Here is a 21,631-nt window from a genome sequence, read left to right as displayed (position 1 = left end):
ACAGGTGCATCTCAAAAAATTAGAATATCATTGAAAAGTTAATTTCAGTAATACACACAGAGTGATATATTTCAAGTGTTTATTTCTTTTCATTTTGCTGATTATGGCTTACACGTAATGAAAACTCAAAATTCAGTATCTCAGAAAATTAGAATATTATATAAGACCTATAAAAAAAAAAATAAAAAAAAACTTTTTTAATACAGAAATGTTGGCCTACTGAAAAGTATGTCAATATACGCACTCAATACTTGGTCGCGGTTCCTCTTGCATGAGTTACTGCATCAATGTGGCACTGCTGAGGTGTTATGGAAGCCCAGGATGCTTTGATAGCAGCCTTCAGTTCATCTGCTCATCTGCATTGTTGGGTCTGGTGTCTCTCATCTTCCTCTTAACAATACCCCATAGATTCTGTATGGGGTTTAGGTCAGGTGAGTTTGCTGGCCAGTCAAACACCGTGATACCGTGGTCATTAAACCAGGTATTGGTACTTTTGGCATTGTGAGCAGGTGCCATGTTTTGCTGTAAAATAAAATCGGTATCTCCGTAAAGCTTGTCAGCAGAGGGAAGCATGAAGTGCTGTAAATTTTCCTGGTAGATGGCTGTGCTTACTTTGGACTTGATATACACAGTGGACCAACACCAGCAGATGACATGGCTCCCCAAATCATCACTGACTGTGGAAACTTCACACTGAACCTCAAGCAACTTGGATTCTGTGCTTCTCCACTCTTCCTCCACACTCTGGGACCTTGATTTCCAAATAAAATGCAAAATTTACTTTCATCTGAAAAGAGGACTTTGGTCCACTGAGCAGTAGTCCAGTCTGTTTTCTCCTTAGCCCAGGTAAGATGCTTCTAACGCTGTCCCTGGTTCAGGAGTGGCTTGACACAAGGAATGCAACAGTTGTTGCCCATGTCCCAGATATGTCTGTGTGTGGTTGCTCTTGAAGCACTGACTCCAGCCGCAGTCCATTCCTTGTGAATCTCCACCAAATTCTTGAATGGGCTGTGCTTCACAATCCTCTTAAGGCTGCGGTTATCCCTGTTGCTTGTGCACCTTTTTCTGCTACAATTTTTCCTTCCACTTAACTTTCCATTAATATGCTTGGATACAGCACTCTGTGAACAGCCTGCTTCTTTAGCAATAACGTTTTGGGGCTTACCTTCCTTGTGGAGGGTGTTTGTCTGACTGTCTTCTGGACAACTGTCAAGTCGGTAGTCTTCCCCATGATTGTATGGCCTACTGAATCAGACTGAGAGACCATCTAAAAGCTCAGGATACCTTTGCAGGCGTTTTGTGTTAATTAGATGAGTGGAGTGTGACAGCATGAGTCTACAATATTGAACTTTTTTTTTTTTTTTTTTTTTTTTTTTTTTTTTTTTTTTTTTTTTTACAATATTCTAATTTTCTGAGATACTGAATTTTGGGTTTTCATTAGCTATAAACCATAATCAGCAAAATGAAAAGAAATAAATGCTTGAAATACTGTATATCACTTTGTGTGTAATGAATTTATATGAGTTTCACTTTTTGAATTGAATTACTGAAATGAACTTTTCGGTGATATTCTAAATGCTGTAACATCTGGGGCCTCATGTATAATGCCGTGCATAGAACTCGCACTATAACATGGCGTAAGCACAAAAGCGGAATGTGCGTACGCACAGAAAAATCCAGATGTAGGAATCTGTACGTACGCAAACTTCCACGTACTTCCACTACATAAATCCTGATCAGCGTGAAAAGTAACGCACGTGCACGCGCCTTCTGACCCGCCCCAACTCCTCCCACAATTACGCCTCTTTGAATATGCAAATCAATATAAATAGCCTTATGTGAAAAGACAATGGGAAAAGCACGGGGGAAAATTATAACAATTTCAGCGTATACCAAGTGGAGGTAAAGGAAAAACGTTCTATTTGTTGGTTTAAACAGTGGTATAATCAACAAAAGGAAGTTGATCGAGTGACAGAGTGTCGGAGAAACTTGAAAGCTCAAGTTCACAAAGTCGCACAGTGCCCGAAATAAAAAAGAAGTCACATATCAAAGTCGCCATGAAAAGGCGAGTCGTAGCCCACCGTCCGAGTGTCATATGAAAACTTATTAGGGTACAGACAAAAAAAAATAGGCACACAGTGGGGAAAAAAGCACAAAATGTCAACTTTAATCTCGAAATTTCCACTTTAATCACGTAGTTTATTTTCCCATTAAAGTAGAACATCATAAACTTCATCTTAAAATCGTTTAATTTACTAGTTTCTCAAGTCCCATTGTAACTAAAGTAGCACATTAAATGCTTTGTTCTGTATTTGATCTTCTATGTGCTCTATGTGTGTGAATCACTACCTGCTTCTTAAACGGGCTTTCTCTTTCTCCGACAGGACACAGAATCCATTATATTCATGATATTACAGCTCTCTGAATAATTAAAATACTGAGATGTATACGTGATATCTTTTTCATGATGATAGGAATGAAAGCATGTTAATAAACATGGGAACACGGTGGCGCAGTGCTTGTTCATGTCTCATGCAAGAGGCTGGCTGTGCCATGCGCGACCTTTGATGAAATAATTTATTACAGAAGTACTGTCTCTTTCAAACATACTAACCTCCAATTCCTGTCCTTACTTTTCTTTCTCCAAATACCCAATCGCCACAGAATCAGCTCTGTAATAGACGTGAAGCCATTTGTAAGCTTAGAACGCCAATTCTTCAAAACTTGTAAGGAACATTGAAATATCTTCGTAGTACATGTTTAATTATTCTATCCGTCTATCCTTCCAGTGTCGCGTCAGCACCAGCAAGAATACAACGCAATGCAGACACAATCCCTGAACTAGCTAGCGCTGCGGCACCGTGTCCTCACATGTTTAATTATTAACAATATAGATTATTTAAATGAAGTTAGTTTTATCTGTATAATATAATCAACATATTTTGCTGCATTTCATCTTAAAAATGATATCGTCATCATATGTAAATACGCGCTTTATAAAGTGGCGCAGGTTGTGCAATATTATAACTGTAGTGCAAGTTTACAGTGAGGTAATTGTACTTATAAGTACAAAAAGTTCTACAAGGAGCACTTGATGGACTGATTGAGTACGTTTATAGTTCTTGGGATGAAACTTTTTCTAAACCATGAAGTCCGTACAGGAAAGTCTCTGAAACGTTTTGCTGTGGCTTAGGCAGCGTCTGCTTCATGCTGTATACCGATAATTCTCTTTCCAATTAGCTGCTGCTGTGATTCCCCACTCAGATACAGTGATATAAATACTCCGAGTGGTGCAGTGAGAGTAATATGGAAAAAGATGATCTGCTGTGGCAACCCTTAACGGGAGCAGCTGAAAGAAGAAGAAGATGCATTGAGAGTAACAACGCTAAAGCAGTTATGGTATTTGGAATACTATGGCTATTCCCTGGACCATTATATTGCTGCAGGTTAATTAAAATCAGATTCATTACACTAATAAACAATATGCAGTTAGTTCCAGTGTATTTATAAAGCCGCATCAGGAATGTGGATTGAAGAAAGAAAGGGTGACCACACAGGAACAGTAGCACTGCTTTGACGCTGGGTGCCGCCAGTCTGCAAAACCGAGCGGAGAAATTGCGTACGCCAGGGTATGACGTACCGTGGAAATGTGCATGGCTTTACGCCAAGTTTAGGTTTTATACATCGCAATTTGAGCGTGGAAACGTTCGTACGCAACATTTCTGTGCGTACACACCGTTTATACATGAGGCCCCTGGTGTTGTACTGTCTTGGGTTTGAGGCTCTCTGGCACCCCCTTGTGGTCACACTTGCAATTACACCGTGAAATTTGATTTAGTGGTACTCTTAGGGTCTAAACTTTAAATATTTTTAAACCATTTGCAATTTTAAGATTAGGCTATACTATTAATTTTTTCACTTAAGAAATACTGCAAAATTTAGACATTAACGTTGCAAGACACTGAGAAATTAATTCACACTTATTTTTAGTCAACCAAATTATTGTAATGCTCTCATAACAGGGCTACCTAAGAAAGACATCAGCCGGTGACCTTAACCAGCAAAAGAAAATTTGAGCACATCTTACCGGTTTTAGCATTGTTACATTGGTTACCTGTGTTTTTTAGTATATATTTTAAAATACTGCTAATGGTATATAAAGCTCTGAATAATCTTGGTTGTAACCTCAGATTGTCTTAACACTGGTTTGCTTATTATACCGAGAGCTAAGCACAAAAGAAGTGGTGAGGTGGCCTTTTGCTGTTATGCACCAATAATTTAGAATACTGATTGTGATATGCCAGGCTAATATCTTTGATTAATTTAAAATATTAAAAACTTTTTCAGTTTGCCGTTTTAGTAAGTCACTGCTGTTTTACTTTCGATTGATTATTTATGCATTGCAATATCATATACTTAATGGATGTACTATCATTATTAGTCCCTAGTTTTCTGTTTTCTTTACTGGTTTCCCTGTGGTGGCACCACCACCACCACCTGATCACAGTACTATGCAGCCACTTGTGATGATGGAATGAGAAAAGATATTCTTGTCTATAAGACTCCCTGCATCAAATTGTCAAAAATGAAGATTAAAAAAGGACTGACTTTAGCAGCTTAGGTAGAATACCATTTAGGGGTTGGGGTGGTCTCTTGGCCTGGAACCCCTGCAGAGTTTTTTTTTTTTTTTTTTTTTTTTTTTTTTTTTTGTATAGCATCTCACCCTGGAGTTTGTTTTTTCTGTCATTCCTGGTCATCTGACTATATGATTTAAAAAAAAAAAAAAAATTCCCAAATTCAGTATCTCGGAAAATTAGAATATCAATTAAGACCAATGCAAAAAAAGGATTTTTAGAAATGTTGGCCAACTGAAAGGTATGAACATGAAAAGTATGAGCATGTACAGCACTCAATATTTAGTTGGGGCTCCTTTGGCCTCGATTACTGCAGCAATGCGGCGTGGCATGGAGTCGATCAGTCTGTGGCACTGCTCAGGTTTTATGAGAGCCCATGTTGCTCTGATCGTGGCCTTCAGCTCTTCTGAATTGTTGGGTCTGGCGTATTGCATCTTCCTCTTCACAATACCCCATAGGTTTTCTATGGGGTTAAGGTCAGGCGAGTTTGCTGGCCAATTAAGACCAGGGATACCATGGTCCTTAAACCAGGTACTGGTAGCTTTGGTACTGTGTGCAGGTGCCAGGTCCTGTTGGAAAATGAAATCTGCATCTCCATAAAGTTCGTCAGCAGCAAGAAGCATGAAGTGTTCTAAAACTTCCTGGTAGACGGCTGCATTGACCTTGGACCTCAGAAAACACAATGGACCAACACCAGCAGATGACATGGCACCCCAAACCATCACTGACTGTGGAAACTTTACACTGGACCTCAAGCAATGTGGATTCTGTGCCTCTCTTCTCTTCCTCCAGACTCTGGGACCTTGATTTCCAAAGGAAATGCAAAATTTACTTTCATCAGAGAACATAACTTTGGACCACTCAGCAGCAGTCCAAAGGCGAGACGCTTCTGACGCTGTCTCTTGTTCAAGAGTGGCTTGACACAAGGAATGCGACAGCTGAAACCCATGTCTTGCATACGTCTGTGCGTGGTGGTTCTTGAAGCACTGACTCCAGCTGCAGTCCACTCTTTGTGAATCTCCCCCACATTTTTGAATGGGTTTTGTTTCACAATCCTCTCCAGGGTGTGGTTATCCCTATTGCTTGTACACTTTTTTTCTACCACATCTTGGCCTTCCCTTCGCCTCTCTATTAATGTGCTTGGACACAGAGCTTCGTGAACAGCCAGCCTGTTTAGCAATGACCTTTTGTGTCTTGCCCTCCTTGTGCAAGGTGTCAATGGTCGTCTTTTGGACAACTGTCAAGTCAGCAGTCTTCCCCATGATTGTGTAGCCTACAGAACTAGACTGAGAGACCATTTAAAGGCTTTTGCAGGTGTTTTGAGTTAATTAGCTGATTAGAGTGTGGCACCAGGTGTCTTCAATATCGAACCTTTTCACAATATTCTAATTTTCCGAGATACTTAATTTGGGACTTTCATTAGTTGTCATAATCATCAAAAGTAAAAGAAATAAACATTTGATTAAACATCAGTCTGTGTGTAATGAATGAATCTAATATACAAGTTTCACTTTTTGAATGGAATTACTGAAATAAATCAACTTTGACATGATATTCTAATTTTATGACCAGCACCTGTATATGTGTTATGTAAGTGAATCCTGATTCTTTATGAATTATTTTTTATACATTATTATTTATATATAACTATTTCTGACTTGCTGTTTTTGCCTTGTAACTCTTTTTTTATAATGTGTTCCTTGTATGAAAATGTACCATAGAAATGTCATTGTTGTTCTTATTCATTCTTCAGTTATTCAAGTATTTTTTATAGAACTAGAAGTTTTGTACATGCAAGTTCATTTTATAGATGTATGTATATAGTATGTCTCAAATAGATATCTTGTTTATTTTTAACCAGATCTCAAGATGTCTGCAGATTCTTCATTTGGTGCTGGGGGAAGCGATGCCCAACAGACTCTCCAGTCTTTTTGGCCTCGTGTTTTGGAAGATATTCGCAACCTCACTGTGGTATGTAGCGTTACTATTACAGGCATATTTTTTTCTGCCTCAACACTGCAGTTTATAATGATACCATTGAACATTAAAATGCACTGGTCTTATGTGGCTAAACATATAGAGAGATGTGTTTGGTTATAGTTTTTCATATTAGTTTCTCCCCACCCTTTTACATACTTTACCTCAGTGATGTGCACTGACCTTTTGGTGGACAGCAGTTCAAAAAGGCGAGAAGGGACGCCTAATGGGACAGAATTAGTTACATTAAAATTGTAGAGACAAATTACCCACTTTGTTACTGTGCTTTTCACTTTACAGGAAACTTGCATGTAATTTCATGGGTATTCTAATATTCATAATCTTGGCAAAAATGTTTGTCCATGATTGCCAATTGTTAGATTATTATAAAGGACACTACACATCCTCTACTGCATGTATACATCCTTTTTCCTAATATAACATTTTAACAAGCTGAAAGATCAAAAAAAATGATTACTGCCTTAGTTGTATGAAATGGCAAATGGATTTTTTTTTGGGGCTATATTGTGTCTATTGTGTGTCAGATATTAAGAAAGCCATTAGAACCGATCATGTGACTTTCAGCAAGAAACAGAAACAGTATAATTATTACGATTCAAAATTCTGATGTACATTTACAATGTAACATTTTTTTTGTATTACACGCATTACGATATCTCACTAACGAAAGCAAAACATAAGTTGTAATACCCCTTTATTTTGTAGTTGTTGTTTTGGGTTTTTATTGCAAAAAAATCCTTTTGGATCTCTCATTTGGACAGATTTCAGTGACTCGGAATATGAAAGAGTTGTACTTGTCTTCGTAGTTTTCTGTGTTTGAACCTAATTGAATGCGCTTGAAAAATTTTTGCTGAGCAGTTGGTGTTAATGCAGGCAATGTGGAACGATTCAGTCAACCAACAATTTCAGAAACACTAAAATAGCATTGAACTCATGGAATATAAACAGCATTGCTTGGGTACTAATTTTTTCTCGGGTGTATGCAGAATGAAATGCTTTTCAACTCCGTCTGTAGATCTGACCTGATTGAATCAATAGATATTACCAAATTTGAAATCCAAACCTGAAATCTGTTGTTCTTTCTTCTTAAATGGAGCTGACTGATAGGCAGGTGTGATAATGTATTCTCACAGATGCCTATGGGTTTGGAGTTGTTTTGCTTGAGTTACAATGCACTTAAGTTGATACAGGCATAAATGTGTGTTTTGAAAACAGTTATTTTATAAATCTCTATTTGTAACAACCCAACTTGAAAATCTGGCTTTTATGAGGAAATATATATGGCTTATACACAGATGTTACAGCTACCTTCCATGTTATAATGTTATACAATTCAATAAACCAGGACATGGTATTTATTTTAGATGTACAGTGATCTCCCGCCTATCGCAGAAGTTACGTTCCAGACCCATCAGCGATGGGTGTAAATCCGCGATATAGAAAGACCATATACATATTTTTTTTACAGTTTAAGCCTTAAAATACCCCTCCCACACGCTTTGAACACATGTAAACTTATTAAAACACACTTTATAAACACATATGATATGTGGATGTCGGGCTAAGGATATGAGTAACATAATAATAATAACTAGCCAACCCGCGGCGTAACATACGCCGCATAATTATGTATTGATGGGTGAACTTGCTGAACGACACAGTTGTCCAAATGGGGTGGGTTTGTGGATACCACTGTGAGTGAATGAAAAGATGGACCTCTGGAGAGAGCAACATACAATTGTCCGTGACTGAAAGCGGGATCGTCTGTGACGATGGAGGCCACGCTGGTGAAAGTTACTTCGTCGGTAGGGGTAAGTTTCAGCACTTGTTCATTAAGGTGTAGCGAGTCTTCATTGTTGACGCTTAATATAGCTTGCGTACTGAGTTGTTCCGGAGTCACAGTTGAGAAACACTTTTTTAATGTCTTTTAAGCACAGGGAAAAAAATTAACATGTGAAACATCCGTAATGTAATAAGCCACCAAGAAAAGTAACATTGCAACAATGCATGCTACGATCCGATCGCTGTGAACAGAAGTGAAAACAAAATCGAGGCTGGTGCATTCTTTAACTGCCTTGTAGCGCAATGGTAGTGCTGCTGTTTTGCAGTAAGGAGACTGGAAGATTTTGGGTTCACTTCCCGGTTTCTCCCTGTGTGGATAGTGCTTTGAATACTGAAAACACTGGTATATAAATGTAATGAAGTATTACTATTCTTATGCGTCCAGCGCTCTCTCGCGCGCGCGCCTGTATGCGTGTGTGTGTCGCTCGCTCTCTCTCACTCGCTGCATGTGTTCCTGCAGGCATACCAGTAAGTGAATGAAAAGACGGAACTCTGGAGAGAGCAACATACAACTGTCCGTGACTAAAAACTGGTTTTGGCAGATGCATGCACATCTTTTTGAAAGTTTGGCCCTGTGCCTTATCAATTGTCATCGCAAAGGCAAATCTAACAGGAAATTATCTTCGTGTTAAAGTAAAAGGCAAATTATCCGCGACAAACTGTTTTACACGCTGCATACCAACCCGCTACGCCGCATAATCACGCCGCTTTTTTAATGTTTTTTAAGCAGAGGGAAAAAACGAACATTTGCAAAATCCGTAACGCCGCTTTCACACGCAATGCACACACAATGCACACGCGTTTAATTTGTCAGCCACTTTTTGCCAGCCGTCTTTTCTGGTTTGGGCTGCTTTTGCAGTGTTACCGCTTGTGCATATTAAATCTTGAAATCCTTCGAGTAACTAATTAACTAACACACACCCACCCACCCAGCTTGTGAGAAAAAAATGTGCCCGTTCTTTCATCATTTTGTTGCAGCCTATCAAAGACTTGCTGATCATGTTTTCTAGACTCAATATACATTGGAACCTCGGTTCACAACCATAATTCGTTCCAAACCTCTGGTCGTAAACCGATTTGGTTGTGAACCGAAGCAATTTCCCCAATAGGATTGCATGTAAATACAATTAATCCATTCCAGACCATACGAACTGTATGTAAATATATTTTTTTAAAGATTTTTAAGCACAAATATAGTTAATTATTACACCATAGAATGCACAGTGTAATAGTAAAAACATTGAATAACACTGACATAAACACCCAGGCTCCCTGCTCAGCTGCATGCGCAGGCTCGCTCTCTCTCTCTCAGCAGCACGCAAGCCTCCCCACCCCCCTCTCTCTCTCTCTCTCTCTCTCTCTCTCTCTCTCTCTCAGCAGCACGGCGAGCCTCCCCAGCCCCCCCCCCCCCCCCCCCTCTCTCTCTCTCAGCAGCACAGCGAGCCCTTCGCTCTCTCTGTAACATTGCAGCAGTTGTATAAACACTTTTTTTTAAAAATGAGTTTTAAGCACAGGGGGGAAAAAGGAACATTTCAACAAATCCGAACTTTATTTAAAAGCCAAGCAAGATAGTAACATTGCAGGAGTTCACCATTTTTAATCAGGCGACTGACAGTAGTGGAGTCAGGCACAGAGGTCAGCTGCTGAGAAAGCGTCTCGACTGTTGCAGGGCGGTGAAGCAGGTGAGACGCTAATGAAAAAGAGGCACAGGGTTTATTGGTTTTTAACGACTGCTTCCTTCATTGTGTTTTAACCTCAGTTTTAAAGGATTGCGGGGCTCTCGCTGTCGCGCAGCCTGTGTTTGTGTGACTCTGTCGCGCTGCCTGTGTGTGCCTCTGTCTCTCTCTGGCGCTGCCTCTGTGTGAACCAAGGTTCCACTGAAGTTGACTAATGAAAAGTCAACGTGGCTCAGAGCTGCATGTGGACTGTGGCACAGACAAACAGAAATGACGGCATGTTTTCCGAGGCGTCGCGTCCGAGTTGGTGGGCGTGGCTCTGTGAGTTGTCGTCGTATCCAATGGGCTTAGAGTTGGTGGGCGTGGCTACTTCCTGCGTGCGCCATGGGTGTCTTACTTGTCGACAGCTTAGTGAATCCACGCCCCCTTCCGGCGTGCTTTCCATGGTTGTCTTGCCTTAGTGAATTATATATATAGATGTAGCATACCGTCGATTCATTCAAGCCGTAATGGCGCGCGATGTCCGCATAACGCTTTCCTTCCCTTCCCTTCTTTAAAGATGCAGGATGCTTGGGAGCCATCGTAGGGCTTAAAACAAAAAGTTTGCTCACAACAATCGGACCACAAGCAAGGTATGCGATACGCAGAGAACGGAGATGCGTCGGGGCCCCATGCTCGCTGTTCTTGTGAGATTACACCAAGTTAGCAGCACCCTATCAGAGCCCAAGAGAATGAAAATCCCGCTCTGAATGGTTGAGTCTCCTCTTTAAGCCAATAACGGGCATTGTAATAAAATCATCTGGGTACTGTAATGCGAAACTCTGTCTACCATAGTGACTGCTGAAAACTGTATGCTTTGTTATGAGTTGGCTGCAAAGTACACTACAGGTAGGATGCATTTATTGAATTTTTCCGTGATGTAGCGGGGGGAGCGATGGCTGAACCACGATACGGCGGGGGATCACTGTATAGGAACATTATTGTAATGTGTGCAGAGTAGAATGAAGTAGTTGTTGGTTGTTTTTTGTAGGCTAAATAGAAATATTTATTATAGACCAGGAGTGGAATAAGATAAAAAATTGGCCTGGAAATTTTACCAACTACGCCTTCACCCTTTCACACCAAATGGAGTGCATGCACACAAGACTTTTCTTACTAATTTATAAGCAAAATAATATAGTTTGACGGTTCTCGAATTCAGCCATTAGGATCCATTGTGTCTGCGGGTTTTTGTCACAAACAATTTATTCTTTTAATTGGACTTGTTCTTTAAGAAAGCAGTTTCCAGTTTCCCAATCTGTGCACTGTGGAGGCATTGCAGATGGGCTGCAGCCGACCCCTGATGAAACCCATCTTATTTATCTTATTTTTGAGTATTCTGCTGAACACTTGAAGGTGCTATGGACTGCACTGTGCCTCATGACAGAACGGTTCAGCAATTTATTCCATGTTTTATGCTTATATAGGTACCTGGGGCCTCATGTATAACGCTGTGTGTAGAACTCACACTATAACATGGCGTAAGCACAGAAAAATCCATCCATCCATTTTCCAACCCGCTGAATCCGAACACAGGGTCACGGGGGTCTGCTGGAGCCAATCCCAGCCAACACAGGGCACAAGGCAGGAAACAATCCTGGGCAGGGTGCCAACCCACCGCAGGACACACACCCACACACCAAGCACACACTAGGGCCAATTTAGAATCGCCAATCCACCTAACCTGCATGTCTTTGGAATGTGGGAGGAAACCGGAGCTCCCGGAGGAAACCCACGCAGACACGGGGAGAACATGCAAACTCCACGCAGGGAGGACCCGGGAAGCGAACCCAGGTCCCCAGATCTCCCAACTGCGAGGCAGCAGCGCTACCCACTGCGCCACCGTGCCGCCCCTCACAGAAAAATCCAGATGCATAAATCTGTGCGTTCGCCAACTTCCACGTTCTTCCGCTACATAAATCCAGATCAGAGTGAAAAGTAACACACGTGCACACGCCTGCTGCCCCACCCCAGCTCCTCCCAGAATTACGCCTCTTTGAATATACAAAACAATATAAATAGCCCTTAAGCTTGGCGTTCTGTGAAAAGACAATGGGAAAAGCACAGGGGAAAATAGAAGAATTTCAGCGAATACCAAGTGGAGGCAAGGAAAAACTTACTATTTGTTGGTTTAAACAGTGATATAATCAACAAAAGGAAGTTGATCGAGTGACATAGCGTGTCGGAGAAACTCGAATAAGTTTCGAGTTCACAAAGTCGCACAGTGCCCGAAATAAAAAAAAAAAAAAGTTGTCACATATCAAAGTCGCCGTGAAAAGGCGAGTCGTAGCCCACCGTCTGAGTGTCATATGAAAGCTTATTAGGGTACAGAGAAAAAAAAAAATAGGCACACAATGGGGGGAAAAAAGCTCGAAATGTCAACTTTAATCTCGGAATTTCCACTTTAATCACGTACTTTATTTTGTCATTAAAGTAGAACATCATAAATTTCATCTTAAAATCGTTTAATTTAGTGGTTTCTCAAATCCCATCGTAACTAAAGTAGCACGTTAAATGCTTTGTTTTGTATTTGATCTTCTATGTGCTCTGTGTGTGAATCACTATGTGCTTCTTAATCGGGCTTTCTCTTCCTCTGACTGGACACAGAATCCATTACATTCGTGATATTACAGCTGTCTGAATAATTAAAATACTGAGATGTATACTTTATCTTTTTCATGATGATAGGAATGAAAGCATGTTATTAAACATGGGAACACGGTGGAGCAGTGATTGTTCATGTCTCACGCAAGATGCTTGCTGCGCCCATGCACGACCTTCGATGAAATAATTTATTGCAGCAGTACTGTCTCTTTCAAACGTACTAACCTCCAATTCCTGTCCTCACTTTTCTTTCTCCAAATACCCAATCGCCACAGAATCGGCTCTGTAATAGACGTTAAGCCATCTGTAAGCTTAGAACGACGATTCTTCAAAACGTTTAAGGAATATTGAAATATCTTCGTAGTACGTGTTTAATTATTCTATTCATCTATCCTTCCAGTGTCGCGCCAGCCCAGCAAGAATACAGCACAAGGTAGGAACAATCCGTGAACTAGCTAGCGCTGTGGCACTGTGTCCTCACATGTTTAATTATTAATGATATAGATTATTTAAATGAAGCTAGTTTTATCTGTATAATCGACATATTTTGCTGCATTTCATCTTAGAAATGATATCGTCATCATATGTAAATACGCGCTTTATAAAGTAATTCAGGTTGTGCAATATTATAACTGTAGTGCAAGTTTACAGTGAGGTAATTGTACTTATAAGTACAAACAGTTCTACGAGGAGCACTTGATGGACTGATTGAGTGTGTTTAGAGTTCTTGGGATGAAACTGTTTCTGAACCGCGAGGTCCGTACAGGAAAGGCTCTGAAGCATTTTGCCGCGGCTGAGGCAGCGTGTGCTTGATGCTGTATACCGATAATTCTCTTTCCGATCAGCTGCTGCTGTGATTCCAAACTCAGATACAGTAATATAAATACTCCGAGTGGTGCAGTGAGAGGAATATGGAAAAAGATGATCCGCTGTGGCAACCCTTAACGGGAGCAGCTGAAAAAAGAAAAAGAAGGTGCAGTGAGAGTAATAACGTTAAAGCAGTTATGGTATTTGGAATACTATGGTTATTCTCTGAACCATTATATTGTTACAGGTTAATTACAATCAGATGCATTACACTAATAAACAATATGCAGTTAGTTTCATTGTATTTATAAAGCCGCGTCAGGAATGTGGATCTAAGAAAGAAAGGGTAACCACACAGGAACATTAGCACTGCTTTGATGCTGGGTGCTGCCAGTCTGCAAAACCTAGCGGAGAACTTGCGTACGCAAGAATATGAGGTATCGTGGAAATGTGCGTTGCTTTACACCAAGTTTAGGTTTTATACATCACGATTTGAGAGTGGAAACATTCGTACGCACATTTCTGTGCGTACGCACTGTTTATACATGAGCCCCCTGGTGCTTAGACATTACGAAGAAGAATTTCAGATGTGCAGTATGCATTCCCCTATTTGCTACTAGGATGTCTTTCTCTTTTTCTTATTCTTTCTCTCTCTCACTGTGTGCCTTTGCGCTCGCTTGCTCTGTGCTAGATTTGAAGTGGGTTATAAAGTTCTTAATTTTGCCTGTTTTTGTAAAGCAACTTCAATTCAACGGTGTGAAAAAGACGATAAAGTAAAAGAGGAATTTGAATGATGGACCAGTGAACTAGGTAAGACCTTTTTACACAACACAGAGTGCCAAAGTCAATTCTCGCACAGCAATCATCAAGTTGTAAGTCACTTGTGTAAGGAAGCAATACAGTTTGAAATTTTGATAATTTCTTTGCTAAGGAAGTCAACTGAAGGGACACACCTGTGTGTCACTAAAACACATTTTAAGTACCAGTAAGTGTGGTCCCAAATTACTCAATAAAGGAAACAAAAACATAGAAGAAGCACTCGTCTAGTAAGCAACTAGGGTCTCCTAGATCCTTACACAAGCAAAAAGAGAGAAAATTTTAAGAAAACACAAACCATTGTTCTGTCTCTGCCTCTCTCAGTATCATGCACCATAACACGGAGTACTCGCGAGAGATGCAGAGACAGTTTTGATCTTACTCAAGTGGTTACTAGAATATAAACACTTTCCCAAAGGTTTAACGAAACAAGTGTGCTTTTAGTCAAGAATAAAACTGAATAACAAAAAATTCAAGTGATGACAAGATACCAAGAAGACATGATTTACCAGTGTTTGTGTGTCTGCTTATACCCATTCAGCGATATCTTTTACAGGTAGCAAAATTTTTCACCGGCTGTTAGACTGAAATCAAAAGCTTTCTTTTTGGACATATACACCGTCAGCATGGCACTGCCCGATCTAAACAGTAGTGTGGCGAATTGCTTGTTTACTAAAGTGACTTTAGGTGTAGGTGGAAGTCCCATTTTACTTATGGTGCCAAGCAGGGTTGTGTCGGGAGGTAGACGTCTATTAGCCAGCGAAAGCGCTGTGACAAAGCTGTCTGTTGTTACGGTTCTGCCTTTGCCCAGAAACGGCTCCATAAGCTTTATGACTACAGACTTGGAAAATCTTTGCCTTGGGTTGTAACTCAAAACATAGTTCAAAACGTTTCCAGATGTCTGAAATTGCAGCAAATCTGTTGTTTTTCATATGTTCTGCACGGGTGTCTTTGTTGTCAAAGTGCAAATGCCACATGGTAGTCCAATAGCGGTCATGGGGACATCGTTTCTTTGATTGCCGGTACAAAAGTACCAACAGTGGCCATCGCTTCTCTTGTGAAAAAGAATGGAGATAAATGCTATAAACTCGAAGAGGCAAGTTCATTGTACCATGTGAACGTCACTGACAGAATAAAACTGAGTACTTAAAAAACAAACAAAAAAAAAAACAAGTGCTAAGTTTTACAAGTACACAAAATTTCACCGGGTGTTACTAGACTCAAATCAAATGTATGTTTCAAAATTCAAAAAAAATCTGTATGGTATACTCCCAATTAGGCTTAAAGTGGATAAGGACAAATTGATTGTAGCCTATACTACATTGCTAGCATGTTCTTAACTTGCTTGTAAGAATCCAACCCGCCTTTTATAAGACAGTGGGGAACTGACGTTCTATACTATTTGCAATTGGGGGGGAAAAAATGTAATTTTTGCTTAGAGGATTTATCAAAACATTTAAGAGATTTAATTAATAAAATATTAGAATAGGCATTTATATTGGGGAGAGGACATTTCCCTTGGTTTCTTTGTTCATGATCTTGGTTTTCCTCTCTTTCTCCCGGATTGGGATTGAAGTCTGTTTTATTAGGTTTTGTCTTTTTGGAGTCCATTTGTTGTAAAGTTCAGCTTGATTGTATGTAATGTTACTTTTGTGAAATAAAATTAATATACAGTAATCCCTCCTCCATCGCGGGGGTTGCGTTCCAGAGCCACCCGCGAAATAGGAAAATCCGCGAAGTAGAAACCATATGTTTATATGGTTATTTTTATATTGTCATGCTTGGGTCACAGATTTGCGCAGAAACACAGGAGGTTGTAGAGAGACAGGAACGTTATTCAAACACTGCAAACAAACATTTGTCTCTTTTTCAAAAGTTTAAACTGTGCTTCATGACAAGACAGAGATGACAGTTCCATCTCACAATTAAAAGAATGCAAACATAAATGCAAAAAAAAAATCAATAGGGCTTTTTGGCTTTTAAGTATGCGAAGCACCGCCGGTACAAAGCTGTTGAAGGCGGCAGCTCACACCCCCTCTGTCAGGAGCAGACAAAGAGAGAGAGAGAGACACAGAAAAACAAAGTCAAAAATCAATACGTGCCCTTTGAGCTTTTAAGTATGCGAAGCACCGTGCAGCATGTCCTTCAGGAAGCAGCTGCACACAGCCCCCCTGCTCACACCCCCCTACGTCAGCGCGAGAGAGAGAGAGAAAGTAAGCCGGGTAGCTTCTCAGCATCTGCCAATAGCGTCCCTTGTATGAAATCAACTGGGCAAACCAACTGAGGAAGCATGTACCAGAAATTAAAAGACCCATTGTCCGCAGAAACCCACGAAGCAGCGAAAAATCCACGATATATATTTAAATATGCTTACATATAAAATCCGCGATGGAGTGAAGCCGCGAAAGGCGAAGCGCGATATAGCGAGGGATCACTGAATATAAAAAGCTCTTAGACTAAGAAAGACACAGGCAAAACAAGGTGATGACACAGTGACAACAGCCAAGTTTTCTGAGACTCTGGCACTGCCTCAGGTTGTTTCCCAAGTCTCTGGATGGCTGAAAAACGGAATCCTTTATCTCTTGCTTAGTTTAAAAAAAAAAAAAAAAAAGATGATTGATCAAACCAATCTAATATAAATATATCTGATTGGATATTTAATTTTTGCACAGTTTTCTTAATTCATGGGGCAATGGTTTGTACAGAGCTTCTGGCTTTTATAAAACAAACTTTTAACAAACAAATGAAAAAGGTAATGCAGCACAATATGAATCAATTAAAACAAACTCTCAAATACAGTTTCATATACTTGAATCCTAAATCTCATTACGAAATGATGGATGGTCTTGATGTTCTGTCTGCATAACTCAGTGCCTTCTAATCCATTGCATACAGTATCTTCAGAAGAGCAAGGATATGTGTTTACCGATCCCTTAATTTTTACTAAGAGTTGTATTTTTTTTTTTTTTTTTTTTTTTTTTTTTTTTTTTTTTTTTTTTTTTTTTTGCTGCTTTTCATATAATTCTGTGGCAGTAAATTTCTACACGTTTATTGTAACTTGAGATCATTTCTATATTTTCAGATTAGTCTGAGAGATGTGAGAATTTAAATGTGTATTGAATTCTGCTGTATATGGCAATTTAAAATGTATTTAATTGAATTGGAAATGTGCTTTTGATCTTTGCAGTTATAAATTTTTGGTTTGTATAAATGAGTATTAAAGTAACACCAAAATTAAAACTACAGTTTTCTTAGTTCTCTTGCAGTATATTCAGAAGATCTACAACCAATGTTAGATTTCCCTCCCTAAGTTACTTTGAAACATATTCAGATTAATTGAAAGTAAATATTTTAATTTTATTACCCCACAACTTTCCTGTGATCAATAAAATTTTTTTGTAAAATTAGAGCTGAAATTAGTTTCCATTAACACTTGTGATTAAGTTGTTTAAAATTTCTTGGATTATTAATACAACCCCTAAATGCCTTAATTCAATCCAGTTAATTTGACCGTGGATCATAGGTGGTTAATAAAACGGTGCCAGATGATTCCAAATCTTTTTATAATAGTAGCAGGTCATTGGCGCTTCATCGCTTCCTGTGTTGTTTTTTTGATAATGGTGTTCATCCACACATGCCAGTGGATTTGCCACCCATCCCTTACAATAAGAAATCATAACTTTTTGGAAAATAAAATTCTGCATACTGTATTAAATCAATAAGGGGTGCAATTCTACGTGTATTTTATATACATTGATTCATATATACACTAGGTTTTCAAAGTGCATAAAACAAAATGAGAAAATTAAACTCAAACCAGTCATACAAATGTAGTAAAAGATTTTCATTTTTGTATCATGCAAACATTGCAGATGGGCGAGATTGCATGACCGCATCATCCTTCCCGTAATGCTGCATTTACAAATTGATGGGAACGTCCAGAGCAAGACAGTACGCACAATGTAAACATTACTATAGGGATGTCTACTATCGAAGTCACTTGTAAACGAGGCTGCTGAGGTATAGATCAGAGTGGGAGACAGGATGTCAGAAGGTCAGCCCTGTCCCTGTTGATGAATATGCTTGCCGTCAAGTTTTTTTGGTTGCCTTTGGGGAAATATCTGACCTTAAATGGTAAGATGCAGGTGCAACACCTGTCCACACAGCTAAAGAGTAAATGGCACACAGTGGAATAGCTCGATTTCCTTATACCTCACTCGGATGCCCCCAAAAACAGACATGCTATGATGTTATCGTTTATTGTGTGTGTAGCCTACTGTAGCCTTAGTTATAGCCTACAATAGCATCTATTCTACCAATAAAATTAAGTAATAATCAGTGCAAACTGGTCATGGTAATATTTCCATTTGGACTGAAGGTTAAGATACTTATTTTATTTTTTAGAAATGATACTTTGACAATGTGCAATTTTTATATCTTAAATAAATAACCGTATCAGATACATATTTAGAATTTTCTTTAGTCTATTCTTTGCTATTTAAAAGCCTAATCTAAGCACAATTTCAATCTAATTATTGACTCCACCTCTCCAGGTAACAGCTGCAGGGTGGACTTGATTGAACACCAATGCAGAACCATGATTTTACGTTTGTTTGTTTTATTGTTTGGTTAATTGTTAGTGCTTTTGCTATGTTGTCTTGCAAATTAGCAGTTCAAACCATACAAATTGGTTTTCCCAAATATTACAGCAACTCCTGGGAGGTGGGGATGTTTGGTGGTCTTTGGGCATTGTTTCTGTTGCACAAAATTGTGCAATTTTTGTGTAAGAAATAAGTTATTTCTGCTTTATAGAAAAATACTGGTATGCTTGAAGGAAATATGATAAAATTTGTATGTCATTAATTTTGAATAAAAATTGTAATCACGATTATATTTTTAATCAGAACAGCTGCCCTATTTAGAATAAAAATTCAAACCACCTTATGCAATTAGTGTCCGTTCACATTTAACAGCCTTCTTATATGCTCCTGTTGTAGGCAGTCTTCAAAAGTGTTATTTGTTTAAATTTAAAATTGATTGATTTTATTGATAAAATAAGTGGTTTCTGAAGGCTTCCCCTCATTGAGCAAGTATATTTTAACTGAAACACCAACATGCTGTTATAGCAAAAATTGGGGGAAAATTTTTGAGCAACAATATTCTGGCTGAATATGTTAATTAAAGGAAGCAATTGCTGAAGAGTCTGTTTTTGAATTCTGCCAAAGAATGCTTAGTGACTCTTTAGACTGATACTGCAATTGTATCTCTTGGCTTCATTAGGGTAAGGAATGGACAGGTACATTTTTGAATGCTACTGTAGGTTGTTAGTAAGGCAGGCAGTGTGCTGTTGAGGTTAAGGTTTTGGACTTCAAACCCTAAGGTGGATAAAGGTTGGACCAAGCCAGATAAGTAAATTCAAGTAAACATTGCAAATAATTTCAGATAAAGAATTAGTTTAATTTACAAAATAATAACACACAATTATACACCTTGTTAATACATTTTTTCTTGAAGTGGTTTTGTGTTTTTGCTACACCACTAACATATTTTACGTGTGTCCCAGAAGGATTTTCGAGTTCAAGAGCTTCCTCTTGCCCGCATCAAGAAAATTATGAAGTTGGATGAAGATGTGAAGGTACTGTATATCTTCTTTCAAAGCATATTGCCATGTTTAAAGTATTCTGCATGAAGTTATTGTGAGTGGGGAACTACCTTTGCTGGTCTTTCTCATAGTAGTGGTGGCAAAATGTGGGGGTCCTGCTGCCTTAGTAAGTTTATCACACCCATAGTTTTTTTTAACTTCTTTATTGCAGATGATCAGTGCTGAAGCTCCAGTTCTCTTTGCTAAAGCTGCCCAAATCTTCATTACTGAGCTGACATTGAGGGCCTGGATCCATACAGAAGACAATAAACGCAGGACTTTGCAGGTACAATTTTAGTAGATTTATTTTTTATCATTTTTTCCTCTGCAATCTAAAACTAAGCTTATTAAACCTAATGAGAGACTGAGAATTAATCAAAATATTTGTGGAATCAAATCTGTTCTAGTTTCATTTCAAGTTCAAGAACTTTATTGTCATTGTGTAACACAATGAAATGTCTTCTATAACAACCCCAAAGTTGCATTTAAAAAATAGAAGTAACAAAATTAAAATGTAATTCAAGTAAAAAAAAAAAAAAAAGAATAGTCATACAAAATATGTCAAATGTTTTCAAATATGTTGTATACAGTCTTGAGTGATCAAGTAACCAGATCAAATTATTATTGCCCAATGTACAGCAGCATCGATTTTTATTGCACCTATTAATGAATAGTATATTGCATATTTATATTGTATTATATTGGTATATTGCATATTACCAACATAGCTTATTGCAGATATTCATTTAAAAATTATCTGACTAAGGAGATTAAGATTTCAGAAAGTTTATAGCAGAGCTATATATATATATATATATATATATATATATATATATATATATATATATATATATATAATATAATAATAAGCTATTTTTTAGTCTGTTTGTGCATATGCAGATTGATCTAAAGCATCTACCTGATTGGAGGAACTCAAACAAAGAATTTCCACGATGAAGATTATCCTTGATAATGATTTTGGCCCTTCTCACACAGCAGGTCTTACTCAAGAGTTTGAGTGATGGTAGTTTAGTACTTATGATGACTTCTGTTGTTTTTACGACCAACTGCAGGGCTTTTTTAGCAACCTTGGTGCATCTGTTGTACCAGGCTATCTGCGCAGTTAGTCAAGATGCTGTCTATAGTGCATCTTTAGAAACTGACCAGCAGCTTCTAGGGGAGCTTAGTTTCTTCAGAAAATAGAAGCGTCATTGTGTTTTGCCTATTACAGCCAAGGTGTTGTCAGCCCAGGATGATCACTTCCAGAAACTTAAACCAGAAAACTCTCTCCACAGCATCTGCATTGATTGTTATCGGGCCGTGATTGGTCATTTTAGTGGTCCTAAATTCTAGAATAACTTCTCTTGCCTTTTTGGTATACACAACCAGGTTGTTGTCACACCATACTATCAGATTCTGAACCTCTTCCCTATATGCAGCTTCATCGTTCTCTGTTACAAGCCCATTGACAGTTGTATCATCTTAATCTTTTTGTTGACAGTGATGTCTACACAGTAATTAATATATAACCGCACAGATGAAGTATATGTCTGTAAGTCTGTCTGATGAAAAAA

At 38.7% G+C, this 21,631-nt stretch overlaps 1 protein-coding gene across 7 annotated transcripts in view; it reads left to right on the top strand.

The window, feature by feature from the left end:
- The window catches only part of nfyc (nuclear transcription factor Y, gamma), a 129,346-nt gene that overhangs the window by 47,106 nt on the left and 60,609 nt on the right, over nucleotides 1–21,631 (top strand). For 4 of the 7 annotated variants that reach the window (XM_051936340.1, XM_028818350.2, XM_028818351.2 and 1 more), the window contains exons 2-4: nucleotides 6,496–6,605; nucleotides 19,980–20,051; nucleotides 20,230–20,343. In XM_051936340.1, coding sequence (XP_051792300.1) covers nucleotides 6,504–6,605; nucleotides 19,980–20,051; nucleotides 20,230–20,343 — 288 coding nt within the window. In that variant the 5' untranslated portion in view covers nucleotides 6,496–6,503. The remainder of the gene's footprint in view (nucleotides 1–6,495; nucleotides 6,606–19,979; nucleotides 20,052–20,229; nucleotides 20,344–21,631) is intronic. The other 3 variants (XM_028818353.2, XM_028818354.2, XM_028818352.2) reach the window with 1 other exon arrangement.

Source organism: Erpetoichthys calabaricus, chromosome 14, assembly GCF_900747795.2.
Source record: "Erpetoichthys calabaricus chromosome 14, fErpCal1.3, whole genome shotgun sequence".
Taxonomy (NCBI): Eukaryota; Metazoa; Chordata; class Cladistia; order Polypteriformes; family Polypteridae; genus Erpetoichthys; species Erpetoichthys calabaricus.
This window is presented reverse-complemented; position numbering and strand designations above follow the sequence as displayed.